A 25,315-nucleotide genomic window follows, 5' to 3' on the forward strand; every position below is an offset into this window, starting at 1 on the left:
AACTGTTTCTCCACAGATGCTGCCAGATCTGCTGAGTAGTTCCAGTACTTTCTGTTCTGTATCTTTGATTTTCAATGTTCAATTCTATTTATTTTACCTTTTATCTATCCTAGAATTTGAAAACTGGGTAGTTACATCCTTGTTTATTCTGCGGAAGGGCAAGATTGTGTAAATGATATACAGACACCTTCACTGTACAACAAAGATTAAAAATTAGTTATGTATATCAGCACAATGATGCTTCGATAGGTAGTGATAGCTTATTCTCAACTGTTAATTTGTTGGTGGGTGACATACTGAAGCAGTCCGTGCCCACATGCAGCAAGACCTGGGCAATATTCAGGCTTGGGCTGATAAGTAGCATTTGTGCCACACACATGCTAGACAGTGACCATCTCCAAAAAGAGAGGATCTAACTATCTTCCCTTGACATTCAACAGCATTACTATTGCTGAATTCCACCACTAGCAACACCCTGGGTGTTACTATTAACTAGAAACTGAACTGGACCAGCGACACGCATACTGTGGCTACAGGAGGAGGTCGGAGGCTGGGTATTCTGTAGCAGGTAACTCACCTGATGACTCCCCAGAGGTTCTCCACCATCTACAAGCCACAAGTCAGGAATGTGATGGAATACTCTCGACTTGCCCAGATGAGTGCCTCTCCAACAATATTCGGGCTCGACACCATCCAAAGCAGGCTGCTTGATTGGCACCCATCCACCACCTTAGACATTCATTTACTGCACCACTGGCACACTGTAGCTACAGTGTCGACCATATACAAGATGCACTGCAGCAACTAGCCAAGGTCTCTTTGAGAGCACCTCCCAAATCCTAAACCTCTACCACTTAGGGCAAAGGCAGCAGATGCGTAGGAAGACTGCCATCTGCAAGTTCCCCTCCAAATCGCACAGTACCCTTGGAAATATAGCGTCACTGGGTCAAAATCCTGGAACTCCTGCCCTAACTGTGCTGTGTGTGCACCTGCACCACAGACTACAGTGATCAAGAAGGCAACTCACCACCATCACCTCGAGGGCAGTTAGGAATGAGCAATAAAAACTGGCATTGCTGGCGACACCTACATCCATGAATGAATATTTAAAAAAAATCCAAAACAGTTGAAACTTGAGCAGGATATTTCTGCTAAATATTTCAGTCTTATGCTAGAAATTCTATCTGGGTTCAGCATCACTGCCTGTGCTTATAAGAAGACCTTGTATTCTCTTTACATGCCCACTATCTAGGCAACCTGTAGCAAGGCTCAGGAATCCATGCTTCTTTGGAGGACCTTTGGTCCGTTCTGAAGATAGGTCATCAACCTGAAATGTTAACTCTATTTCTCTCTCCACAGATGCTGCCAGACATGTTGGGTATTTCCAGCATTTTCTGTTTTCAGATTTTCAGCCTTCATTGTATTATCTTTATCTTTGCTAGTTTATTGGAATGTGCTACATGTCAGTCATTAAATGGGTGAACAATTTACTTAATGTGGAAATTAACAATACTTTTTGCAAAACAATGGTCAGAAAGGTACAGCGATAATTATGGTGGATTTTAATCTACATATAGACTGGAAAAATCAGATGGGCAGAAGTAGCCTAGATGTGTACATAGAATGGTTTTGGGGTAATTTCTTGGAACAATATGTTCTGGAGGCAACCAGAGATCAGGCTATACTAGACCTGGTATTGTACAACGAGATAGTATTACTTAATGACCTCATAGTTTAAGGTGTCCCAAGGTAGCAGCGATCATAATATGTTTGAAATTTACATTCAGTTTGAGGGAGAGAAGAGTGGGTCCAAGACTAGTATTTTAAACTTAAGTAAGGGCAATTATGAAAGCAGAGCTAGCTAAAGTGAAATGGCAAATTAGCTTAAGGGATAGGTCAATAGAGATGCAGTGACAGACATTTAAGGGGATATTTCAGAATACACAGAATAGATACATTTCAGCGAGAAAGAAAAATTCCAAGGATGTGACCTGCCATCCATGATTAACTAAAACAGTTACAAAGAAAAAGCCTATAATTGCGCAAAGATAGGAGGCAGGTCAGAAGATTGGACAGAATATTTAAAAAAAAAAGCAAAGAATGACGAAAAGATTGATGAGGAAGGTCAAATTAAAGTATGAGAGAAAGCTAGCTAGAAATATAAAGACAGATAAGAGTTTCTACAGATATTTAAAAATGAAGAGTTAACAAAATGAGCATTAGTCCTATAACAAGTGAGTCTGGGGAATTAATAATGGATAATAAGGAGATGGCAAATGAATTGAACAGATATTTTGCATCGGTCTTCACTATTGAGGATACAAGTAACATCCCAGTATTAGCTGCAAGTCAGGAAATGGAAGGCAGGGAGGAACTCAAGAAAATTACAATCACCGGGGAAGTGGTCCTGAACAAATTGTTGGAGCTGCGGGCTAACAAGTCCCTGGGTCCTGATGGACTTCATCCTAGGGTGTTAAAAAAAAAAAAGTGGCTAGTGAGAGTTGATGCGTTAGCTTTAAATTTCCAAAATTCCCTAGATTTGGGGAAGGTTCTGTTAGATTGGAAAATGAGGAATGTAACTCCTTTATTCAAAAAGGTAGGGAGACAGAAAGCAGCAAACTACAGGCCAGTTAGCTTAACATCTGTCTTGGGATAAATGTCAGAAGCTATTAAAGACATTATAGCAGGGCATTTTGAAAAATTCATGTTAATCAGGCAGAGTCAACATGGTTTTATGAAAGGGAAATCATGTTTAACCAATTTATTGGAGTTCTTTGAGGGAGTTATATGTGCTGTGGATAAAGGGGAACTGGTGGATGTATTGTACTTAAATTTCCAGAAGGCTTTTGATAAGGTGCCACATCAAAGGTTATTGCAGAAAATAAAAGCTACACATTGGCATGGATAGAAGATTGGCTTGCTAACAGGAAACATAAAGTAGGCATAAATGGGTCATTTTCTGGTTGGCAAGATGTAACGGGTGGTGTGCCACAGGGATTTGTGCTGGGGCCTCGACTTTTTACAATTTATATATAAATGACTTGGACGAAGGGACCGAAGGTATGGTTGCTAAATTTGCTGATGACACAAAGATAGGTAGGAACTAACTTGTGGAGAGGACATAAGGGAGCTACAAAGGGATATAGATAGGTTAAGTGAGTGGACAAAACCTGGCAAATGAAGTGCAATGTTGGAAAGTGTGAAATTGTCCACTTTGGCAGGAAGAATAAAAAAAAGCATATTATCAAAATGATGAGAGATTGCAGAGCTCTGAAATGCAGAGGGATCTGGGTGTCCTAGTGCATGAATCGCAAAAGGTTAGTATGCAGATACAGCATGTAATTAGGAAAGCTAATAGAATGTTATGTTTTATTGCAAGGGGGAATTGAATTCAAAAGGAGGGAGGTTATGCTTCAGCTCTACAGGGCATTGGTGAGACATCTTCTGGAGTACTGTGTACAGTACTGGTTTCCTTATTTAAGGAAGGATGTTGGAGGTAGTACAGAGTAGCTTTACTAGACTAATACCTGGAATGGGCAGGCGGTCTTATGAGGAAAGATTAGCCCTTTTAGCCTTGTATCTGCTGGAATTTAGAAATGTATGAAGTGTCTTGATTGAAACATACAAGATCCTGAGGGGCCTTGACAGGGTGGATGTGGAAAGGGTGTTTCCCCTTGTGGAAGAATCTCGAACTAGGGGTCACTGTTTAAAAATAAGTGGTCGCCCATTTAAGACTGAGGTAAGGAGAATTTTCTCTGAGGGTCATGAGTCTTTGGAATTCTCTTCCTCAAAAGGCGGTGGGAGCAGAGTCTTTGAATATTTTCAAGACAGAGGTAGATGGATTCTTGATAAGCAAGGGGGTAGAAGCTTATCGGGGGTAGGTGGAAATGTGGAGTAATCAGTTCAGCCATGAACTTATTGAATGGCAGCGCAGACTCGAAGGGCCAAGTGGCCTACTCCTAATTCATATGTTTGTAATGTATTTATATTAATTTACAAACTTTGTTCATGATTAATGTTTCAGCATAAATCCCTGAAAAACAATTGCTCATTTTATACACTGCACAACACTACCATCGAATTACGCTGGTGCAGACCCTGTGTTAGCTTTACATTGACCAGCTGGGCTTTGGCAACGACGGAAAGCCAAATGCCCCCCACCGCCACCCCTGTTAGAGGCTCCTGGCCATTTGGCTATCCATCAAAGGATTACAGGCAACTCCTTCCCACAGGAGGGTTGATGCTTCCTTCTGTGTTTGAGGGCTTCACTGATGTATTTTAGGACCTACTGAAGACATGTCAGAACAAGATACATTACCAAACTGGCCTCTTTGATTACATTATTGGCTACCGTTTTGCAGCATTCAAACACTTGTTTGGCGAGCAAGCCAAGGATACTGTCGTTCAAAACCTTCGGAGTAAAAGGTTTGACTTGGATGCTTGCAGAAATATTTAGCCGAAACCAAAATGAACCCTTGTCCATTATAGCCAGCAATATAGAAACCAGCTAATAATCTAGCAGACAAAAATGCTTTGTTGCCCAGAGCCTGTCATCTTTCAGATAAGTTAATTCCAAGTCCTTTCTTGAGTCATCTAGAAATATAACCACTGCTCTTTGATCGATGAAAAGGAACATCAGTGTGCATATATCTTATTGTAAAATATCATCCACCCCTCAAAAACACACTCCACGCGCTGCATAGAACATTCTACCCACCTCGCAAACTCCATACACAGCTGTTTGAAAACCTTCCCATCTGCTGCTAAAGATGTAGTATAATTTCAAAAATGTGAAAGAGGCAAATAGAGCAGTGTATGCCAGATTCATTTCCTTTGCTTACGGAATAAAAGTACGCCATTCTGAATTGGAACATGCTTCAAGATTTTCCTGAAAATTAAATTTTGGCCAAAGTTATCTTTTCAGAAATTTGCTTCACATGTCTTTCTATACCCAAAGCAATTCTCTTCCAAATGTAATTGTAGTCCAACTGTGTGAATTGGTAATCTTGATGGAATACTTGGTTTTATACTTGTTATTGAACATTGGTCACAATGCATAAGTTTAGTATTCTATTTACCTTGTTTCCTGGTGTTCACCTACAGTTGTAAGAAACTTTTTAATAAGACATATTAGTAGCTGGCAGCTTATGGAATATTTCATATCCATTGTTTTGTATCTGATAAAAGTGCCTTGATTTTTTAATTCTGTAATCTGTCATACAGACCCCCGCCTGCCAAAAATGAGGCATATTAATTTTGTCACATGAACATTGATTTTAAACTGTTTCATTTGCATACTAAGAGATGCTGTTTGTGGAGACAAAGGACTATTCCCTGCTCCAATTAATCCAAATGGATTTTGATCACCAGACATTGAAGGTGTAAGGAAGCGCATTCCAGTCCCTGCTGAGATGATACAATCCACAGAGCTAGGACTGGTTATACCAGCTGGTCACATGACTAACTGGCTGCTCCAGATTTTTTGAACTAGCCACGGGACAGTTTGAATTCAGAAGGCAGTTTGAAATGGAAGCTGAAGTAAGCAAGTCTCTAGCCTGGCTGGCTGTCTGTCTCTCTCTTTCGCGCGCTTTCTCCCAAGCCACCGGACCCACAGAAGACGTGTAAACTTCGAGAGAAAAGACTCCTACATCGGAACAAGTTGAAGCGTGAAACGGGCCTCAACGAATTGCAAGACTTACTGGCAACCAAAGACTCCACATTGAACTTAAAGGACTGTAACTACTAGAAATTGCCTCAAATTTTTCTCCTTTTATTCCTTCCACTTTTTCTGTCTCTATCTGCGTGTGTTTATCGCGTATGCATGCTAGTGTGGTCGTGTTGCATATTTGTAGTCGTTAACAGGATTAGAGTTTAAGATTAATAAACTTCTACCTTTCTTGTTTAAATCTAAGAAAACCTGTCTTACAGTTGGAAAGCGGTGAACAAGGATTCACAGGGGGAGCTAAAAACACTGTTTTAAAATTAAACCCTGTTATGGTTAACCACGCAAAGGCTGAGAGGGAACCCCTGGACCCCTCACCTGGTCGTAACAAATCCAATTCTCAAAAAAACCCTTCATACAGTGTTAATATTTGACCTTGACTGTGGTTTGTGTAAACAAACATGTTGAGGATGTACAAGTTTCCACATAAAACTAACTACTCAGTGACGCGGTAATGAATGGTAGCCATTCAAGCTGTCTCCCAATGCACTTTATTCAAAAGGCAGTTTCCCATGGACTGAGCCATTCCAACCAACCCCACCCCTCGAAATTGTACTGTTGTGCTGCAATATTAACTATTGCACTTTTACAAAGCTGTTTTGCACTGGAGGATTTTATGGGTATCCCCTCAATACATTCCCCTGTCCTTTACAATCGGCTAAACTACCAGTAAAATTTATTCCCATCATGAAAATCTGACACCAAATGAAAGCCAAATTAAATTTGCAGCTAGAGTTAAAATGCAAAAATCTAGAGTGTACATCTGGTGAAGTGAGGTTTATAGTCTGTATTTATTAGCTCAGATTTTGTTGAAATCAGGGCATCTAATATCAGTTCCAAAGCAGAATCAATGACCCGAAACGTTAACTCTGCTTCTCTCTTCACAGATGCTGCCAGACCTGCTGAGTATTTCCAGCATTTCTTGTTTTTATTTCAGATTTCCAGCATCCGCAGTATTTTGCTTCTATAATATCATCTGCTGTTGGGTAGACTTGCCCCTGCACTCTTCAACTCAAAAAAAAATCTTGCCCACTAAGTTGCTGAAAAGTGCAAGCTGGTAACACAGTATCTGAGATCTGAGTGAACAAAGGGTATCTCCTTTAACCAATGAGATTTAAAGATTGGGAAATAAACACGAAGGATTAAAAAGGGGGTGAATTCAATGTCAAATCAGGTACAGAAAATGAAATGGAGAAGGAAAGAAAGATTTGGATTGGGAAAAAGACAGGAAAAATTAGAAAATTAAAATGATTTTAAGATCTTTTTGAAAAATTCAATACCTGAAGATAGTAGAAGGCAGAGCAATTAAAATGGACATGTACTTGAGTTGGAAGAAAGTGGCTAGTGGTGTCTGATAAGAATCTGCTCTACTATTCTCTCTATTTATTAAGAACTTAAATTACTTACCTGGCAGTGGAAGAAACCATGATCAGTACCTTTGGTCCTGTTCCAGGTAGGTTTTGAGTAAAATGGCTGTAACCAATTCCAGAGCTTCAGGCCAGGGAGAGTGTAATACCGTTCGGGTGGTCGTGAAGGATAAGGAAGGAGGTGCAGCGGTTGACTGTACTTTGTTCATTAAGAAAATCCTTATTGATTGCTGTGGATTCCAAACTACGGACATCTTTTGCCTGCAGGACTTCCCCAGCAGTGGATATTTCGACGTGACGTTCAAGAACGTGGCGGGATGCATCAAGTTCCTGAAGGTGTTCGAGGAGAAGGGAAACCAGGCGCTGCTGTCGATCCTCACAGTGGAGCCACTCTTCACACTGCTGTCGCAACCTGACCGAGTGGTGACAGTTCACCTCTGTAACCCCCATGTTCCTGTCGTGGAGGTACTCTCCTTTCTTGCCAGGTACGTCGAGGTGGCCGGCAGCAGCACTGATGTCAAGGACCCATTTGGGATTTGGACCAGCAAGTGGCAGGTCAAGGTGACCTTGAAGGTCGATACCAACGGAGCCATCATCCATCCTCCCTCCAGCTTCGCTATCGGCGGAAGTCGAGACTTCTTGGTCTGTGTGGGGCAGCCCAGAGTTTGTTGCACCTGTGGAAAATCTGGTCAACTGCAGCACAGTTGTCTGCAAGAAGGAAGGCCATCAAACCAAGAGTAAGTGCTGCAACTTGTGTGGTGAGGCAGGCCACCCCTCCAAAACTTGCCTCAAACGCTGCCTCAGTTATGCTCAGGTGGCAAGGTCCAAAGAAAGGCCAGGAGAATGAACGATGAATGCGTCTGGTGCTGAGAAGAAGACGAGCAACCCTCTCCGCAGTGAGGAACGTCTACCTGAGAAGGAGAAGAAAGGGAAGGTAGCTGCAACCAGCGACCCAACACCTACCTGGTGCCCGGAAACCCCTCCTCTGCAGACAGAATCAGTGGAGGAGGAGGCAGCAGATGGACAAACTGGTCAGTGGCAAGTGGTACAAAGGAACACCACAAAGAAAAAACCTTCAAAAAATGAACAGGCCACCAGCCAAACCAGGTGCAAGAGGAGGCTCCCGTCTGAGACAGACTACGGCAGCTCCTCCTCATTGGTCGAGGAAGGGCCAGAACGACGGCAGCTGCAAAAGAAGTGGCAGAACTCAAAGGAGCTGGAAGATAAAGCCCACCAGCTCCAGGGCACTAGAAGCTGTGATGGGCCCAGCATGCCCCAAACCTAGCGACATGCCCAGCGCACCCCAGCTCCGGGACACCGAGAGCAAAGAAGCGTCTGGCGCACTCCAGCTCTGGGAAGCCGGGAGCTGTGATGTCTTCAAGGAGGAACAGAGGGGAAAGACACCAACAGCAGAGGACAGCCCAAGCCTTGCTGCCTACAAGATGCGCCCCCTCCCCCCCCCCCCCCCCCCACCCCGATGTCACCCCAGCAGAACAAACCCCCCATGAGAAACCAGGAGGGGTTTCCGAGCCCAACGAATGTGAAACAGCTTGCGTACACTATGGGTATGCAGGAACGTACCTAAGGACTGGGACTAGCAAGGACAACTGGTGTGGGAAGCAACACCTAACTTAAAAATGGGTATAAAGATTGCTTCGATTAAATTGCATAGCATTAAATCCACTACACGATGTGTTTCAACCTTGGACTACCTCGCAAAGATCAAAGCCGACCTGCTATTTCTGGAGGAGTGTAGAATACCACACCTCAGCACCTACAGGCAGTGGTTGCGATGGTGGTCCCACGGGCCATCGACCTGGTCACGGGGTAATGATTCCCGTTCCTCCGGCCTGGGTATTCTCCTGCGGGGAGGTAACTTCACCATCTTTGTAGCTGATGTAATGTACAATAATGCTCCGCTCCGGTTGATCAATGTGTACGCCCCGGTTCAATGCAGCGAGCGGATGACCATCTTCCAACAGCTCCCACTGCTGCTGACGACGTTCAGGCTGGTCATTCTAGGCAGTGACTTCAACTGCATCATTGATGCAGCTGGGCGATCTGGCAGTGACGACAGCAAACTGGACGCTACGTCCAGATTCCTAATGGAAACAGTAAAAGATGCCAAGCTGCACGACGTCTTTAGCAAACCTGCAGATGGAGCACAGTGTAGATACCCCTAGTCAAGATCGGACTGGTCTGCCCGTTCCAGGATTGACTTCCTGTTGTGTCCTGTGTTGTCATGGTCAGATCCACCAATGTCAAGCCGGTGTTCTTCTCTGACCATTGCCTCTTGCTGGCTGTCACTTACAGGACGACCAGCGGGTTGGCAGGGGGACATGAAGCTTAATGCTACACTGCTAACCCCAGAGAACATTGAACTCAAAAAGGGATTGCAAAGGTTGGAGAAGCGTGAAACCCCTCTGAGTCTCCAGCTCACTAGTGGGAGGCGATCAAGCAGAACATTAGGAGGTTCTTTATCCATAAAGGTGTAAAGAGGGAAATGTCCCGACTCCAGAAAAGAATGCAAAATCTGCTCTGGCTGCAGTCGATGGGGGTTGAGGTCAAGGAGGATCTCCAAGAGGTGAAGAGCCAGCAGGCCTCTCTGTTTGCCATGGAGGCCTCCAAGATCATCATCAGGTCCAGAGTCTGCTCCGTTGAGCAGGATGTAACGTGCTTGCGTTACTACTCCCAAAAGGTACAGAGAGAGAGCTCTGTGATCAGCAGCCAGAAGGAAGAGGATGGCTCGGTAATGTCTTCGCAGTCCAACAGACTAAGGATCAGCAAATCCTTTTACGCTAGGCTGTATGACGTGAAGTCCACGGCCAGCACGGCTTCCCAGTCCTTCCTTGCATCCATCACGGATGTCTTCAATGGCAGCATGAGAGAGAGACTGGACAAACTGCTAACTCTGGACGAGCTGTCAAATGCTGTCAGGTCCTTCGAAACGAGTAAAACCCCCGGAAGCAACGGCTTACCGGTTGAGTTGTATTCGGCATTGTGGGACTGGGTTGGCCCAGACCTGCACGAAGTATACGAGAGTATGCTTCCGGCCGGTAGCATGTCTGAATCCATGAGGAAAGGCTTCATCACCCTCATCTACAAGCGGAAGGGGGAGAGGGCGAAGATCAGAAATTGGCGGCCCATCTCACTGCTTCATGTTGACTACAAGATTCTGTCCAAAGCCATTGCCAATCAGGTCAAGTCTGCTCTTGAGTTGGTGATTCACCCTGACCAGACCTGCACTGTACCCGGCAGGAAGATCACTGATAGTCTTGCGCTGCTCAGGGATACGATCGCCTATGTACGGGACAGGAAGGTGGACGCCTGCCTCATCAGCTTGGACCAGGCGAAGGCTTTTGACAGGATATCACACACCCACATGATGGACCTGCTTTCCAAAATGGGATTTGGGGAGGGAATCTGCAATTGGATCAAACTGCTCCACAGTCTCAATCAATGGGTGGGAATCAAAGTTTCCTGATCCAATCTGGAGTCAGACACGGCTGTCCTCTCTTCCTTGTCTTGTTTGTTTGCTGTATCGAACCTTTTGCTGAGTCCATTAGGAAGGATGCGGGCATAAGAGGGGTGACAATCCCAGGCAGCGGAGGCACTCTGGTAAAAGCCTCCCTATACATGGACGACGTCTCTGTCTTCTGCTTGGATCAGCTCTCCGTTCGCAGACTGATGAGCATCTGCGACCAGTTCGAACTGGCCTCGGGAGCCAAAGTTAATCATGGCAAGAGTGAGGCCATGTTCTTTGGGAACTGGGCCGACCGCTCCTTTGTCCCCTTCACCCTCAGGTCAGACTACCTGAAGGTGTGGGGGATATGGTTCGGAAGAGCTAGGGTGTGTGCCAAAACCTGGAAGGAGCAAGTGGCCAGGGTACACCATAAATTGAGCATGTGGGAGCAGCGATTTCTCTCCATTATGGGTAAGAACCTGGTCATCAGGTGCGAGGCGCTCACGTTGCTGTATGTGGCTCTGGTCTGGCCTATACCTCACTTCTGCACCATGGCGGTCACCCGAGCCATTTTCCGCTTTATCTGGAGCTCCAAAATGGACCGGGTCCGGAGGGACACGATATTCAAACCTCTGGATAAGGACAGAAAATACGTACCCAACAACGCCCTCATCCTGATGACCACCTTCGTGTGCGGCTGCATCAAGCTGCGTGTAGAGCCCCAGTACGCAAACACCAAGTGTCACTGTGTTGAGGTTCTATCTGTCCCCGGTGTTGCAAAAGATGTGTCTGGTCACTTTGCTGTGGAACGCTCCATCCAGTTGGACCATGCCATATCACCTATCCTTCGTGGGAAAGTTTCTGCGGGAAAATACCTTTGACCACCAGTCCATCAGGCTGTGGTCTGCACGGAATGTCCTCGAGACCCTATGGGGAAAGGAGATGGTGGATCCTGTCGAATGGTTTCTCGAGCAGACTGCCAAAGTTATTTGGCAGAATGCCTAATCACCAAAACTTTCAAACAAGCACCAAGACGTAGCTTGACTGGTGGTGAGAAAGGCCCTCCCCCTCCCCGTTCATCCCAAGCAGCTCTAACACAGGAGTCTGTACTCTACGGGCTGTTCCCAGAGATGCACACAGAGGTAAACATCAACTGCTGCTGGAGGACCATCAATTTGGTGAAAGACGCTCTTTGGTCTGCCCGAAACTTGCTGGTCTTGCAGCGCAAAGAGTTGTCCACGACCAAGTGTTGACAGACTGGCACATTCCAAGGTCCAGGACTACATGCTTGGGGCAGCCACTGCAAAGGCTAAATGGGGAAAGACCACCGTGTAAGGTCCTCCCACCAAAGTGAACTGAGGGGCTGGACCCATGGGAAACCCCTCGGGCTGTATACACCAAATATGGGTTTGCTGTAATATGTACATGGCATGTAAAATGGAATGGAAGGGTTGTTAGGCAACTCACTCCTGTAACGAAGAAAACTGATTTCCTTTGCACTTTTTGGGATGTCAACTTGGTGCTGTTTTGCAATGTATTTTTTACAGATTTTTATGAATAAAGTATATCTTTGGGAAAAAAATTAAGAACTTAAATACTGCTAGAGAGCCATGCATCCACTTTTGTTGTTGATGTGAAGTGTAGATGGCTCATAAAATTACGAAGAGACATTGATAGATTAAGTGAGTGGGCCAAACTTTCAGATGGATTCCAGCAAAGGCAAGTCTGAGGCCATCCATTTTGGACCACGAGTGTGGAGATCAGAGTATTTTTTTTAAAATGGTGAGCTAGGGTTAGTGGAGGTCCAAAGCGATTGAGGTCTATGTGCTCATCACTGAAAAGTAACAGTCATATACAAAAACTAATCAAAAAGGCTAATGGAATGTTACGCTTTATATCTAGTAGATAAAGGGAACCAAGTTTTTCTGTGGCTACATAAAGATCTGGGTAGAGCATATCGGGTGTACTGTGTGTACAGTTGTGGGCACTGCACCTTACCAAGGGTCTATTAGCCTTGGAAGGAGTGCAGTGCAGATTCACCAGAATGTTACTAAGGTTTCAAAGGTTAAAATATCTCAGAAATTGCATGTATTCCCTGGAATTTTAGATGGTTAAATAGTGGTTTGATTGAGGTTTTTTTTTAGCATTTTGAAGGGTAAATAGAGAAACTTTTTACGCTAGTAAAGAGTCCAGGGCAAAAGAACGTGACCCTAGAATTAGAGCCGAGCAGTTCGGGAGAGAAGATGGGAAACACTTCATGCAGAGTGGTCGAAGTGTGGAACTCCCAAAATAAGCAGGACATGCTAGTTCAATTAATTTTAAATCTGAAATCAATTGATTTTTACTAGCCAAGGGTATTGAGGGCTATAGAGCTAAGGCAAGTTAATGGGTTAGGATTCAAATGAGCTATGATTTTATTGAATAGTGAAACAGGCTTGAGGGGCTGAATGGCCTACTTCTGTTCCTATGAATGAGATTCCGTGCTTGTAATTAATTTTCAGTGCCAGGGAGGTTGATTGGCAGTAATCATGTTAACAGGGTATTTGTGTTAATGGCTGGTCCTGTGATCTGTGGGCTTAGCTTGAATTACCTGTGCAAATACAGCAAGTTTATGACACTTCATGTATGTCAGTGGTGAGGCAGACAGCAAAATGCTGTTTTCGTGAAACTAACAGCAGAAGGCGCAACTCGGACGGCAACTTTTGGATATTTGCATTTAACCATGCATCTGTTCGCCCAAAGTTGCTGTACCATTTATACTAGGCCTTTAGCCTTGCTAATGTTTTGCCAACAGATTCTAGCCCATCATATTAGTCTTATTCCAGTATTAAGACCTTCCCTCTGACATGATATACATCCTTTTCTAATGGGGTGCCTACAGTAGCATTAGACATTCCTGTCTTCATCTGGGATACTCCGGATCTGCCTCTGGGGATGGTTGCATTGAGCTGTCATCTGTGGGCATTGCCATTTTTTTGCTTGTGCTCTTCCTTACTTCAGCTGATCTTGAATATTATTCTCCACCATTGTAATGTACTCTGACATTCCCTCTCACTTTTTCCCCCTCCCTTTCCCCTCCCCCCATATCCCATCTCCATTTGTTTGCTATAAGGTTTTGCTGTTAGACTAAAACCACAACATCATAATGTAGGTTTATTTTTATTCTGCAGCTAACAGCTGTATTGTTTGTAAGTATTAATTGCACTCTTTCCTATAGCAGGACCATTGAATGGTGTATTCCAGAAAATGAATTACTTGCTCACCTATAAAGTTCGGGGTGACGCTACATTGCATAATTTTTCCGTTTTCTCCAGTGTCTGATCTTTTGCTAACGTATTTCACTTAAATCACTTTCTGTTTAGTGCAGTAATATTGCATGGCATTTTCCAGAAACTTGCAACTGCAGTGGGTGCCTTTTTGGTAAATGCATTGAGCAACTTGGCCTGCTTTGGAAAGTGCCATCTCACTGGCAGGATTTAAAGATAATTTAGATGAAAGAATTGATCCAGGGCTCTTCTCTCAATCTAATAGCTAAAAGCATTGCCATATAGCCCAAAGACAAATAGACCAGATGATCTCTGGCTTTAGAGATCCATGGTGTGGTTCCAGGCGAGTGTTTGGGAATATGGCCTCCAGCTTCACATCACAACCAAGCGCTGTATATAGTGTTTGCATATTCCCTATTCAGCCAGTCACATCAACAGAGTGGGGTTTTCTGGCAGACTATCTAACCCACTACCCTGGCTGAGAGCAGTGAACTGAACACATGCTATGTATCAAAACTTTAAACCCTCCTGGTTTGTGTGGCTCATTTACCTGCAATAAAACATTTACATAACCACATCAGGGATGCATTTAACCACTAAACCATACAGATGTTCCTTATTTTGGATTGTTGCATACTCTTACTATACACTAATATATCATTGCAAGGGTTATTGGGATTCTTACTGTGCTCTGATACAGTTGAAAGACTTTAGGCTAAAGCCAAGCCTTTATAATTGCCCCTGCTCATAGAATAAACTTTCTACAATGTTCAATATAGAATATAAAAACTAGTTGGGAGTATTAATAAATTGCAAGAGCAATGCTTCAGTAGCTTATAAATTGCCTGGACCCATGACTGACTTAAAATCGGTCTATCTGAGTGATTTTCTTTTAACAGTGAAGATCTTTTTTGTGTATTTACGGAATGTAGGATTGTGATTACAGCCAGTTGCAACGTTTTAGCCATTTGAATTGAATTAGGGCGGCACAGTGGCGCAGTGGTTAGCACCGCAGCCTCACAGCTCCAGGGACCCGGGTTCGATTCCGGGTACTGCCTGTGTGGAGTTTGCAAGTTCTCCCTGTGTCTGCGTGGGTTTTCTCCGGGTGCTCCGGTTTCCTCCCACAAGCCAAAAGACTTGCAGGTTGACAGGTAAATTGGCCATTATAAATTGTCACCAGTATAGGTAGGTGGTAGGGAAATATAGGGACAGGTGGGGATGTTTGTTGGGAATGTAGGATTAGTCTAAATGGGTGGTTGATGTTCGGCACAGACTCGGTGGGCCGAAGGGCCTGTTTCAGTGCTGTATCTCTAATCTAATCTAATTGTCCTGTACCATTTGGACACAGAAGTTTGCAGAATGTTGTAGGGAAATAATTTGCTTTGCATGGGGAATGAGAGCCCAGGTGAGGACTAAATTGGAATTTGTGATGCTCACCATAGTTGAGTTGCCTGACACTCTTGACCTCGGCTTGCAGATGAATAATGACCAATTTGGTGCTGGCAGCCTCCAGTGTGTCACCTGTATTCATTGTGTCTTCGTAGAAGAGGGTAGAATATGAAGGTGAAAAAAGACAAAAATAACCTTGGTTAGGGTGAACTACAATATATTAATTTTGAAGTGAGATTTGAAATGAAAGCTTTAAAGAGCAGTAAAATGTAAATTAAGCAATATGATGCCAGAGAATTATTTTGTATCTCAATTTAAAAAAAAAAGCTGAACTTCAGTTTCCAGAAAGATTCCATCAGTTTAAGGTCAATTATAGGGAAAATTCCACATTGGAAAGGGACATTTTTAAGTTAAGGAAGTTGATGGCAAAAGTGAAATAGTGGCAAAATAGATTGCTGGATTCAAAATTGGTGCAAAATGGGAAACAGATGGTAGCCATGTTTCAGAGGAATTATTTATTTAGTCGAACAAACCAGTCCATGCAGCAGGCATTATTTCAGTGTGACAGTGTAGTCCGCTTTTCATTCTGGTCTCCTGCATGATTTCTGGGACCTGTCGATGACCAGTTCAAATTCAGGAATGATAATCACATTTGCAATTCTATTCCCATTATGTTGCATTGGTTTGAGCTTTTCTTAATAAAGATAACTTCTTTTGCATCCTGAGGTGAGAGATGCTGAAGCATTGCACAGCCAGATGCAGGCTAAAGTTTTTCCTTGAAACTATCCCAATAGTGTATCTCATCACCAACCCAAGAACAGCTACTGCAGTAGTGTGACATTTTCCATTTCCCACACCAATCAGCCTGCACCAGTGTCAACTTAGGGACAGTTTTGTGCTTAGACCCATACGCATGAATGTTGAGAGTAGTAAACTCAGTTTAGACAGGAGACTTGTATACCATTCTTGGGCTAGATTTTAAACTAGGGTCTGAGGTGAACTACCAGTATCAAGCTCACTTGGTACCCTGTTCTCGACTTTGACCTGTTCTAGCCCACTTATGTTTGGATCATTAGCGCTTTGGCCACTGGTGCATTTTTCTGCAAACTACTTGGAAGTTGTGACCAGCTAGGTCCTTATTCATTCCAAGTTGATAACTTAGCTCCTCAGTTTAATTTATCAACCATTTAAAGTTTTCAGTGGTCTACCTTATAGTTGCAAAACTGCAGTCATTAAAATTGGTCATATTGGCCTCCTCCTGAAGTCCCTAGAATCTCAAATGCCAGTCTTCAGCCAATACGATTCACTCCGCGTGGTATCAAGAAATGGCTGAAGGCACTGGATACTGCAAAGGCTTTGGGTCCTGACAATGTACTGCTAATAGTACTGAAGACCTGTGCTCCAGAACTTGCTGCCCCCCTAGCCAAGCTGTTCCAGTACAGCTACAACGCTGGCATCTACCCAGCAATGTGGCATATTGCCCGGGTATGTCCTGTACACACACAGCAGGATAAGTCCAACCCGGCCAATTACCGCCCCATCAGTCTACTCTCAGTCATTAGTAAAGTGATGATAGCACTGTCAACGACACCTTCCAAGTGGCACTTGCCTAGCAATAACCTCATTGACGCTCAGTTTGGGTTCCGTCAGGGCCTCTCCGCTCCAGACCTTGTTACAGCCTTTGTTCAAACATGGACAAAAGAGCTGAACTCTAGGTGAAGTGAGAGTGACTGCCCTTGACATAAGGAAGCATTTGACCAAGTATGGCATCAAGGAGCCCTAAAAAGTCAACTCAAACCCTAAAGGGGTCAATGGGAATCGGGAAAAACTCTCCATTGGCTGGAGTCATACCTAGTGCAAAGGAAGATGGTTGTGGTTGTTGAAGGTCGATCATCTCCACTGCAGGGCATCACTGCAGGAGTTCCTCAGGGTAGTGTCCTAGGCCCAAGCATCTTCAGCTGCTTCATCAATGACCTTCCTTCAATCATAAGGTCAGAAGTGGGGATGTTCGCTGATGACTGCACAATGTTCAGCACCATTTGCAACTCCTCATACTGAAGCAGTCCATGTAGAAATGCAGCAAGACGTAGACAATATCCAGGCTTGGGCTGATAAGTGGCAAGTAACATTCGTGCCACACAAGTGCCAGGCAATGACCATCTCCAACAAGAGAGAATCTAGCCATCTCCCTTTGACATTCAATGGCATTACGATCACTGAATCCCCTACTATCAACATCCTGAGGGCTTGCCATTGACCAGAAACTGAACTGGACTAGCCATATAGATCCTGTGGCTACAAGAGCAAGTCAGAGGCTAGGAATCCTGCAGCGGATAACTCATCACCTGACTCCCCAAAACCTGTCCACCATCTACAAGGCACAAGTCAGGAGTGTGATGGAATACTCTCCACTTTGCTAGATGAGTGCAGCTCCAATAACACTGAAGAAGCTTGACACTATCCAGGGCAAAGCAGCCCGCTTGATTAGCACCCCATCCACAAACATTCACTCGCTCTACTACCGTTGCGCAGTGGCAGCAGTTTGTACCATCTACAAGATGCAATGCAGCAATGCACCTTCGACAGCACTTTCCAAACCCACGACCTCTACCACCTTGAAGGACATGGGCAGCAAATGCATGGGAACACCACCGCATGCAAGTTCCTCTCCAAGCCACATACCATCCTGACCTGGAACAATATCACCATTCCTTCACTGTCACTGGGTCAAAATCCTGGAACTCCCTTCCTAACAGCACTGTGGGTGTTCCTACCCCACATGGACTGCAGCGGTTCAAGACAGCAGCTCACCACCACCTTCTCAAGGGCAACTAGGGATGGGCAATAAATGCTGGCCTAGTCAGCAATGCACTCATCCCAGGAACGAAAAAAAGTTGATTTATCAAGCCAGCTGCGCAGGTCGTCTTGAACTCTTGAACTAAGGTCACTTCCCTGGATGATTTGGATGGAGAAATTGTTCTCCAGTTCTGTCCATTGCCACTTCAGAACTGAAATGCTGTTGATACTGTGTAGATGCTTACAAAGCCGCCATGTCACACTGAGTAATGTAGGAGGGATTGGCAAGTGTTTGTTTTCTGTAGTGCAAGGATCCAAGAAAACAAATGAATGAAGATGATGATAAATGGGGGATTGGGGTGGAGTGGTTGTATCCATAAAGCTACCATCCAGCCATGCTACCACCTTGAAGCCTCAAATCGGATTAAGGCACATTCTATCTGTTGCACAATTGCTTCCGGGAAAGTAACACATGTAAGATTGCCACATGAGGTAGTTATCAGAGTACGCTTTACAGCATAAATTTACTCAGTGTACAACAATCCCATTGCAGATTGGTCCTGACACCTGGTGTATGGCTCATACACATGGACCACCTCCTCTTAAATCTGTGCTACTTTATTTGTCCCTGCAGGATCTGGAACGAAAGAAGATGGGTAATGAGCTTTCACTCTTCATTCTTCACACACAATTCCACATATCTGATGCACTTGTGGGGAGGGAATTGATTTGTTTCTGTTAGCTGCAGGTTAAAGCAAACTGTCGCAGGTTCTGAGGGTTTATATGGCCTGGGTAAGAAACTGTGCAGCATGAGTTATCTGCAACATTTAGCATCTGGTTTTCTCAATGTATTAAGGTAGGCTGAGATCCTACAGAGTGTAGGGAATGCATATCATTGTATACCCTAAATTCTTAATCAAAGGATGCAATTTACTTGCAAACTATGCTATTAAGTGTTCAGTTTAATTATTTATATTTATGTAGATGCAGCTTGTGTCATTTTGCAGGACATTTTTTCTTTTAATTCCTGTATTAATTTTGAATAAGCATTTGATATGGTATGAAGATGAATTCCCTCCCCCCCCACTCTTTTCCAGCAAGATGAAGAAAATGAACAGGAGATACCAATTACATGCCTTGTGAAAGAAGGCTGTGAAAAGGCTGACCCCTCGCAGTTTGAGTTACTTAAAGTTCTGGGACAAGGGTCATTTGGAAAGGTATGTCTACAAGTTGATGTACAGCGTAACCTGAAAATACTTGATCATTATCAGAATATTAACTAATTTTTTTTTACATCATGTGGAATGGTGCTCTGAATTTTTGTTGACAGCTTATAAAACATTGGATTTTCTTTAAGTATTTGATCTAGCAATTTTTATTGCCTTTGGGGAGATCAGGACTACCACAGGGGCTGCCATTATGCTGAGTTTCTTTTAACCTATGATTTTACTTGCTAACCAATCAGTAATATGTCTTGTGTGGGTTGGACCAAAGGCACCCAGTTACAGAGGAGAAATGGAACAATGTGCAGATAATTCCTCCTGTCTTCCTAACCTACATAGGCTCCTGATCTGGCAACACCTCAGTTTTCCTTTTTTCAATTTTCATCCGAGTTTTCAGATCCTCCATTGCCTTGCCCCTCCCCATCTTTAACCTTCTCCAGCCCTACAGTCTTCTGAAATCTTTGCACTCCTCCAATTCTAGCCTCTTGTGCAATTCTGGTTTTCATTGCTCCACTATTGGTAGAAACACCTTCACCTGAGCTCTGGAATTCTCTCCCTAAACCTTTTCTCCTCTCTACCTCTTTCTCCTCCATTAAGAGCTATCCTTAAAACCTACCTCTTTGACCAAAGAGTCATTATGTGACTCGGTGTCACATTTTATTAATGCTTCTTTGAAGCAGCTTGTGATGTTTTATGACATTAATGGTGCTATATAAATACAAGTTGTTAGAGTAGTCAAAGCAGATGTGTGAGCTGCACTGTGCAGCTGAAATATGCAAACTGCAAAAGCAGCATTTTTATCGAGAGGCTCACACATGCACAGTGTTTGCTTATCCAGTCGTAACTAGAATTTCCTAACCCAGCATCATTGAGGACATTGAAACTAATGTATTTTGGACCTGTTTTATCACAAAGTATAATTTACTTCTGAAATATTCAGATCATGTGGGTCAACAATTCCAAAAAATGTCTAATTTTATTTAATCTTTGGAATTCTCTACCCCTGAGGGCTGTGGACACTCAGTCATTGAGTATATTCAAGACAGATAGAGTTTTGGACACCAAGGGAATTGAGGGATGTGGGGATAGGTGAGAAATTGGCATTGTTCAAAAGTTTGAGCTCATGCAATAATAGGCTGATAGAACTTGAGAAGGAAACACAAATTTACATTCCAACGTTTGGTTGGAGATGGTGACATGAGTGAGAATACATTGCAGAAATTAGAAAAATATTAACTGTTTTTGCATAGAAGAAGTCATTGAGAGTTTGAGTTTATGCAAGCATTTGAAAGAAAATATAGAAACTGAAGTTTTGAAAAAATGGATTAAGAAATATTTTCGGTTGGTTTCAAAAATGCGTGAGCCTGAATCAAGAAGCTGCAAAAAGTACTTCCAATAAAAGGTTTCTAATGAAATGAAGAAATCTTTGTATTAAAAGAAGGCATCCCGATATAGAAATTGAGGGAAGTATAAAAATAAAAGCTAATTGCTTAAAAAAATTGACATTGGATGTGAGTGAATGACTGCACAAGAAACTGAGTTTTACACACATACCGTGCTCATTTATCGAACCCTAACTTGAGTTCCTAACTTTGACAGGATCTCCGAGGACATTGAAGTTACTAAAAGAGAGGAATTTTCAGGCAATTTTATCACAAAGTAATTTACTACCAAAAGTGTCAGAGCATATTGGGGCAACAAATCTAGTTTATAGAAAAAAAATGCTTACCACCAAATAGTTCAAAAGTTTGCCTCCGCTCATGCAGATATGGACTATTGGCGAAGCTTTCACCTCATAATTAACATTCAATCTCTCAGCTAATCTGGAGAAAAGTCATTTTTGCCTTGTAGTGGATGAAAACAAGTTCTATTTGGTTGTCAGTTACTTCAATAAGACAATGTATGAACATCTGGGGATTGTCATTTGCTGTACTGCTACAAACAGAACCTCTACAGGAGGTTGAAAGACAAATGAGAAAGAAAACTATTCTGTAGAAAAGCTGGTACATAGTGTGATGGAATCCATGGTTACAAAGCTTGTTTTGTTTTGAGACAGAATCTAACGGAAAAGGAAAGTAGAATTGAAACAAACGGAAACCAAAACTGAACTGACTGGTTAGAACCAGAAAAAAGGAGACCGAGTTCTTCCCAGACTAGGCAGGTGAGGCAGAGCAGCCAGGAGTGAAGCACTGACGAGCAGAAGAAAGTGAAGACTGAATCCAGTTCTGTTTCTGATATTTAAAGTAGCCGACTAACCAGACCCAGCCATGCTGTGCATTGATTGTCACTGAAGGACATGGATAAAGGGCAGACTTATAAATCTAAGCCACTAAGACTGTTGTGAGCAGAGCTGAGGAGTTCTGCCAGGGGGCGCCTTGTGAAGACCGCACCCATGGAGTTCAGATTGAGGGGGAGCTGCTATCGGAAGAACAGCGGTTAGTTTTGGTCTCCTTATCTGAGGAAGGAGGCCATGGAGGGAGTGCAAAGAAGATTTACTAGGCTGATTCCTGGGATGACAGGATTGACGTATGAAGAGAGATTGGGTCGACTAGGCACACTGGAGTTTAGAAGAATGAGAGGGGATCTCATAGAAACCTATAAAATTCTAACAGGACTAGACAGGTGAGATGCAGGGATGGCTGGGGAGTCCAGAACCAGGGGTCACAGTCTCAGGATACTGGGTATGCCATTTAGAATCGAGATGAGAAATTTCTTCACTCAGGGTGGTGAACCTGTGGAATTCTCGACTGCAGAAGGCAGTGGAGGCCGTCATTAAATATATTTAAGAAGGAGACATATATTTCTTCATGCCATAGGGATCAAGGGGTATGGGGAGAAAGCGGGGACAGAGTACTGAATTAGATGATCAGCCATGATCATTTTTGCATAGCAGAGCAGGCCCGAAGGGCCAGATGGCCTACGCCTGCTCTTATTTTCTATGTGCTATATTAAATCCTTGGAGAAAAGCTGAAATCTACCTGAGGAACGTCAGTTGTGAAAAACTCACTAATTTGATGCCATATGAGCTTGATGTGCCTGGTGAAACAGTGAGCCCCATCTAATAGTTGAGGTGTAATTTGTAATATGTATACTGACTGTGATCTATCTGTCTGCCTCTTGTTTAATTTATGTTGGTTTTTGTTTGAATGTTGAAGTAAAATTTATAAAAGTGTCTAGTTTGATTTCCAAATTGTGGTCAGTTGGTTTTTTTCGTTTGCCGGTGGTCTCCACAAGGATCCTAAAGTTGGGGCTCATCTGGTATCTGATCTTTCACAATTACGTTGTGAAATGGATTTGCTGGAATTTTCCAGAGTTTAAACAAACAAGATTTCACATTTAATTTGGCTGGGTTCAGTGGGAATTCATGAGTACCATTAATGTACAGGAATTTGAATGAAGATTTCACTCTCCGTATATTGCAGCAGTTGAAGGTTGATTTGGTAGTGATATCAGCAGATGGGGTTAGTATAAGTCCAGGAACGTGGAGATAATCCAAGAATTGGTTCCTTGCATGGAGCTGGTGAAAGAAGTTATTGAAGTAGAACTAGCAAAAATTGAATGTGAAGAAGAAATGAAAAAACTTGAGTTAGGATGTGAAAAGGAAAAGGGCAAACTTCAGCTAGAAAGAGAGATGAGATTGGAAAGAGAATTAGAAAGAGAAAAGGAAATGTGAAAACTTGGATCAGACTTAGAATTGAAAAAAGAAAGACTCAAAGCTGGTGGATGTGAATTGGAGGTGAAAGCTGAGGATGACCTAGAGCAAACTCCTTGTAATTTTGATTTGGCAAGGAATATATGCTTGGTACCTAAATTTAGTGAAGAGGGAGTAGAAATGTACTTTGTCATTTGAGAAAATTGCCATGACTCTGGAGTGTCTAAATCATCTTGACCAGTGCTTCTACAGAGTGCTTTCATAGGGAAAGCTTTGGAGGTGTACTCAACTCTTTCAGATGAACACTCAGGAGACTATGACAGAGTAAAGACAGCTATTCTCCATGCCTATGAATTGGTACCAGAGGCCTACAGACCAAAATTCAGGAATTTAAAAAAGGGCCAGACATATAGAATTTGCGAGAGAGAAGGAAATGATGTTTGATAGGTCGTATGGATCAATGAAGATTGCGCAATATTTTGAGTGCCTTGGGCAAGTAATTCTGATGGAAGAATTCAAAAATAGTGTCCCTTCTGGAATAAGGTCCCACCTGGAAGAATATAAAGTTGGTAAAATGGCAGATGATTATGAATTGATCCACAAAAGCAATAGTTACAGGTCCCAGTGTGGAAAGTTTCAGAGATGTTGGAGAGTTAATGAAAAGAAACCTGGTTCCAGTGAGAAAGGTGTCACAAGTAAACACAGCACACCTCAGGTTAGTAAGAAGAAACCAGGAGGAAAAGTTTGGTTTGGGAGGACCGACTTGCTATTTGTCATAAAAGACATATGAAGGTTGAGTGTTGGAAGTGGAAAAACTATCCCATTGAATGTGTACCGTCAAAGGGTGTTTCCACAGGAGATACTATCCTAGTGGGTGACGTTCACTTCGCACAGGTAGTTTCTCCCACATTTACTGGTCGAGTGAATCAGATTGCAGAGAACTAAAGTTTTCTGTTGGAGGGTGAGGTATCCCCACAGTTGTCTGGTGAAGCATGCAAGTTGATTGTCATCCTTGAGATACCGGAGCGGCAGAGTCACTGATGTTGGCAGGTGATGTGAATTTCTTCCCTGGTAATTCGTTGAATGCATAGGTGTTAATCCAAGGGATAGATAGGTTCTATTTATCCGTTCCTTTATACAGGGTTAATTTAAAATGTGAATTGGTCACAGGTCCTGCTACTGTTGGGGTTGTTCCTAGTTTGTCGATTGAGGGTGTAGATTTTCTGCTAGGAAGCTACTTGGCTGGGGATAACGTATTGGTGTCTCCAGTAGTTTTGGAGAAACCAGTTGAGGCTGGTGACACTTGTGTTGCAGGAGGAATTTCCTGGAATATTTCCAGATTGTGTTGTTACAAGATTCCAGGGTCATCGTGTTAAACAAGATGAGAAGGATTCAATTGTTGAGGATAATTCAAATATTTGGTTGGCTGCAACTTTTTTCAAGGATTTGGATGGGGATGTTGGTGATAAAGTCTCCAAGGCTAACAATGGTGAATTGTTTAGCAGATCCTCTTTGAGGCATAACTGGCAGACCCTAAATTGAGAAGCTTGTCTCGAGCAGCATGTTCTGAGTATTATGAAGCTAAAAATGACATTCTGATGAGTAAGTGGAGACCTTCCCAGAAGCCCAATGATGAGGATTTGGCTGTAATCCATCAAATTGTAGTCCCTCTTTGCTACCACTGTGAAATTTTGAGAATTGCCTATGAGATTCCAGTTACAGGTCATTTGGTTATTTGGAAGACTGGTGCTAGGGTAATGCTGCATTTTTACTGGCCAAAGCTGCAAAGGGATGTGCTTGACTTCTGTAAGACATGTCAGGGAAGCCACAGCCTTCAATTAAGCCAATAATACTGATACCTGCATTTGACAAACTGTTTAGTAGGGTTCTTGTGGATTGTGTTGCACCCTTACCCACGACTAAGTCAGGTTACAAGTATCCCCTTACCATCATGGATTTGTCCACTGTTTCCAGAGGCAATACCCTTGGAAAAAGATCACAGCGAAAGTTGTGATTGAGGGATTGACTCAGTTTCTCTCTCAGTACAGGTTGCCAAAAGAAATTCAGTCTGACCAGGGGTCAGATTTCATGTGGGTGTATTCCAAGAGATCATGTGTTTGGGAGCGAAGCAGCTCAAATCATCTGCTTATCACCCACAGTCACAAGATGCTTTGGAGAGGTATCACCAAACTCTGAAGAGTATGATTAAGGCCTATTGTTTTGAGTATCCCCAGGATTGGGATAAAGGGATATCATTTTTGTTTGCAACCAGGGACACAACAAATGAGTCTACTGATTTCAGTCCCTTCGAATTGATTTACGGACATGAGGTTAAGGGTCCTCTTAAAGGCATTAGGAGAGACGTTTGGCACAGGTGGAGAAAACTACCCTCTTAAATTGTGTCAGAGTTCTAAGAGTACTGAGAAAAGTACTGAAT

General features: G+C 43.2%; 1 protein-coding gene across 6 annotated transcripts in view; it reads left to right on the top strand.

The window, feature by feature from the left end:
• The window catches only part of LOC137374375 (ribosomal protein S6 kinase alpha-3), a 139,440-nt gene that overhangs the window by 40,606 nt on the left and 73,519 nt on the right, over positions 1–25,315 (top strand). For 4 of the 6 annotated variants that reach the window (XM_068040373.1, XM_068040375.1, XM_068040376.1 and 1 more), the window contains one exon: positions 19,101–19,220. The exons of the other annotated variants lie outside the window; for them this stretch is intronic. In XM_068040373.1, coding sequence (XP_067896474.1) covers positions 19,101–19,220 — 120 coding nt within the window. The remainder of the gene's footprint in view (positions 1–19,100; positions 19,221–25,315) is intronic. 6 annotated transcript variants of the gene reach the window in all.

This window comes from Heterodontus francisci, chromosome 10 (genome assembly GCF_036365525.1).
Source record: "Heterodontus francisci isolate sHetFra1 chromosome 10, sHetFra1.hap1, whole genome shotgun sequence".
NCBI lineage: Eukaryota > Metazoa > Chordata > Chondrichthyes > Heterodontiformes > Heterodontidae > Heterodontus > Heterodontus francisci.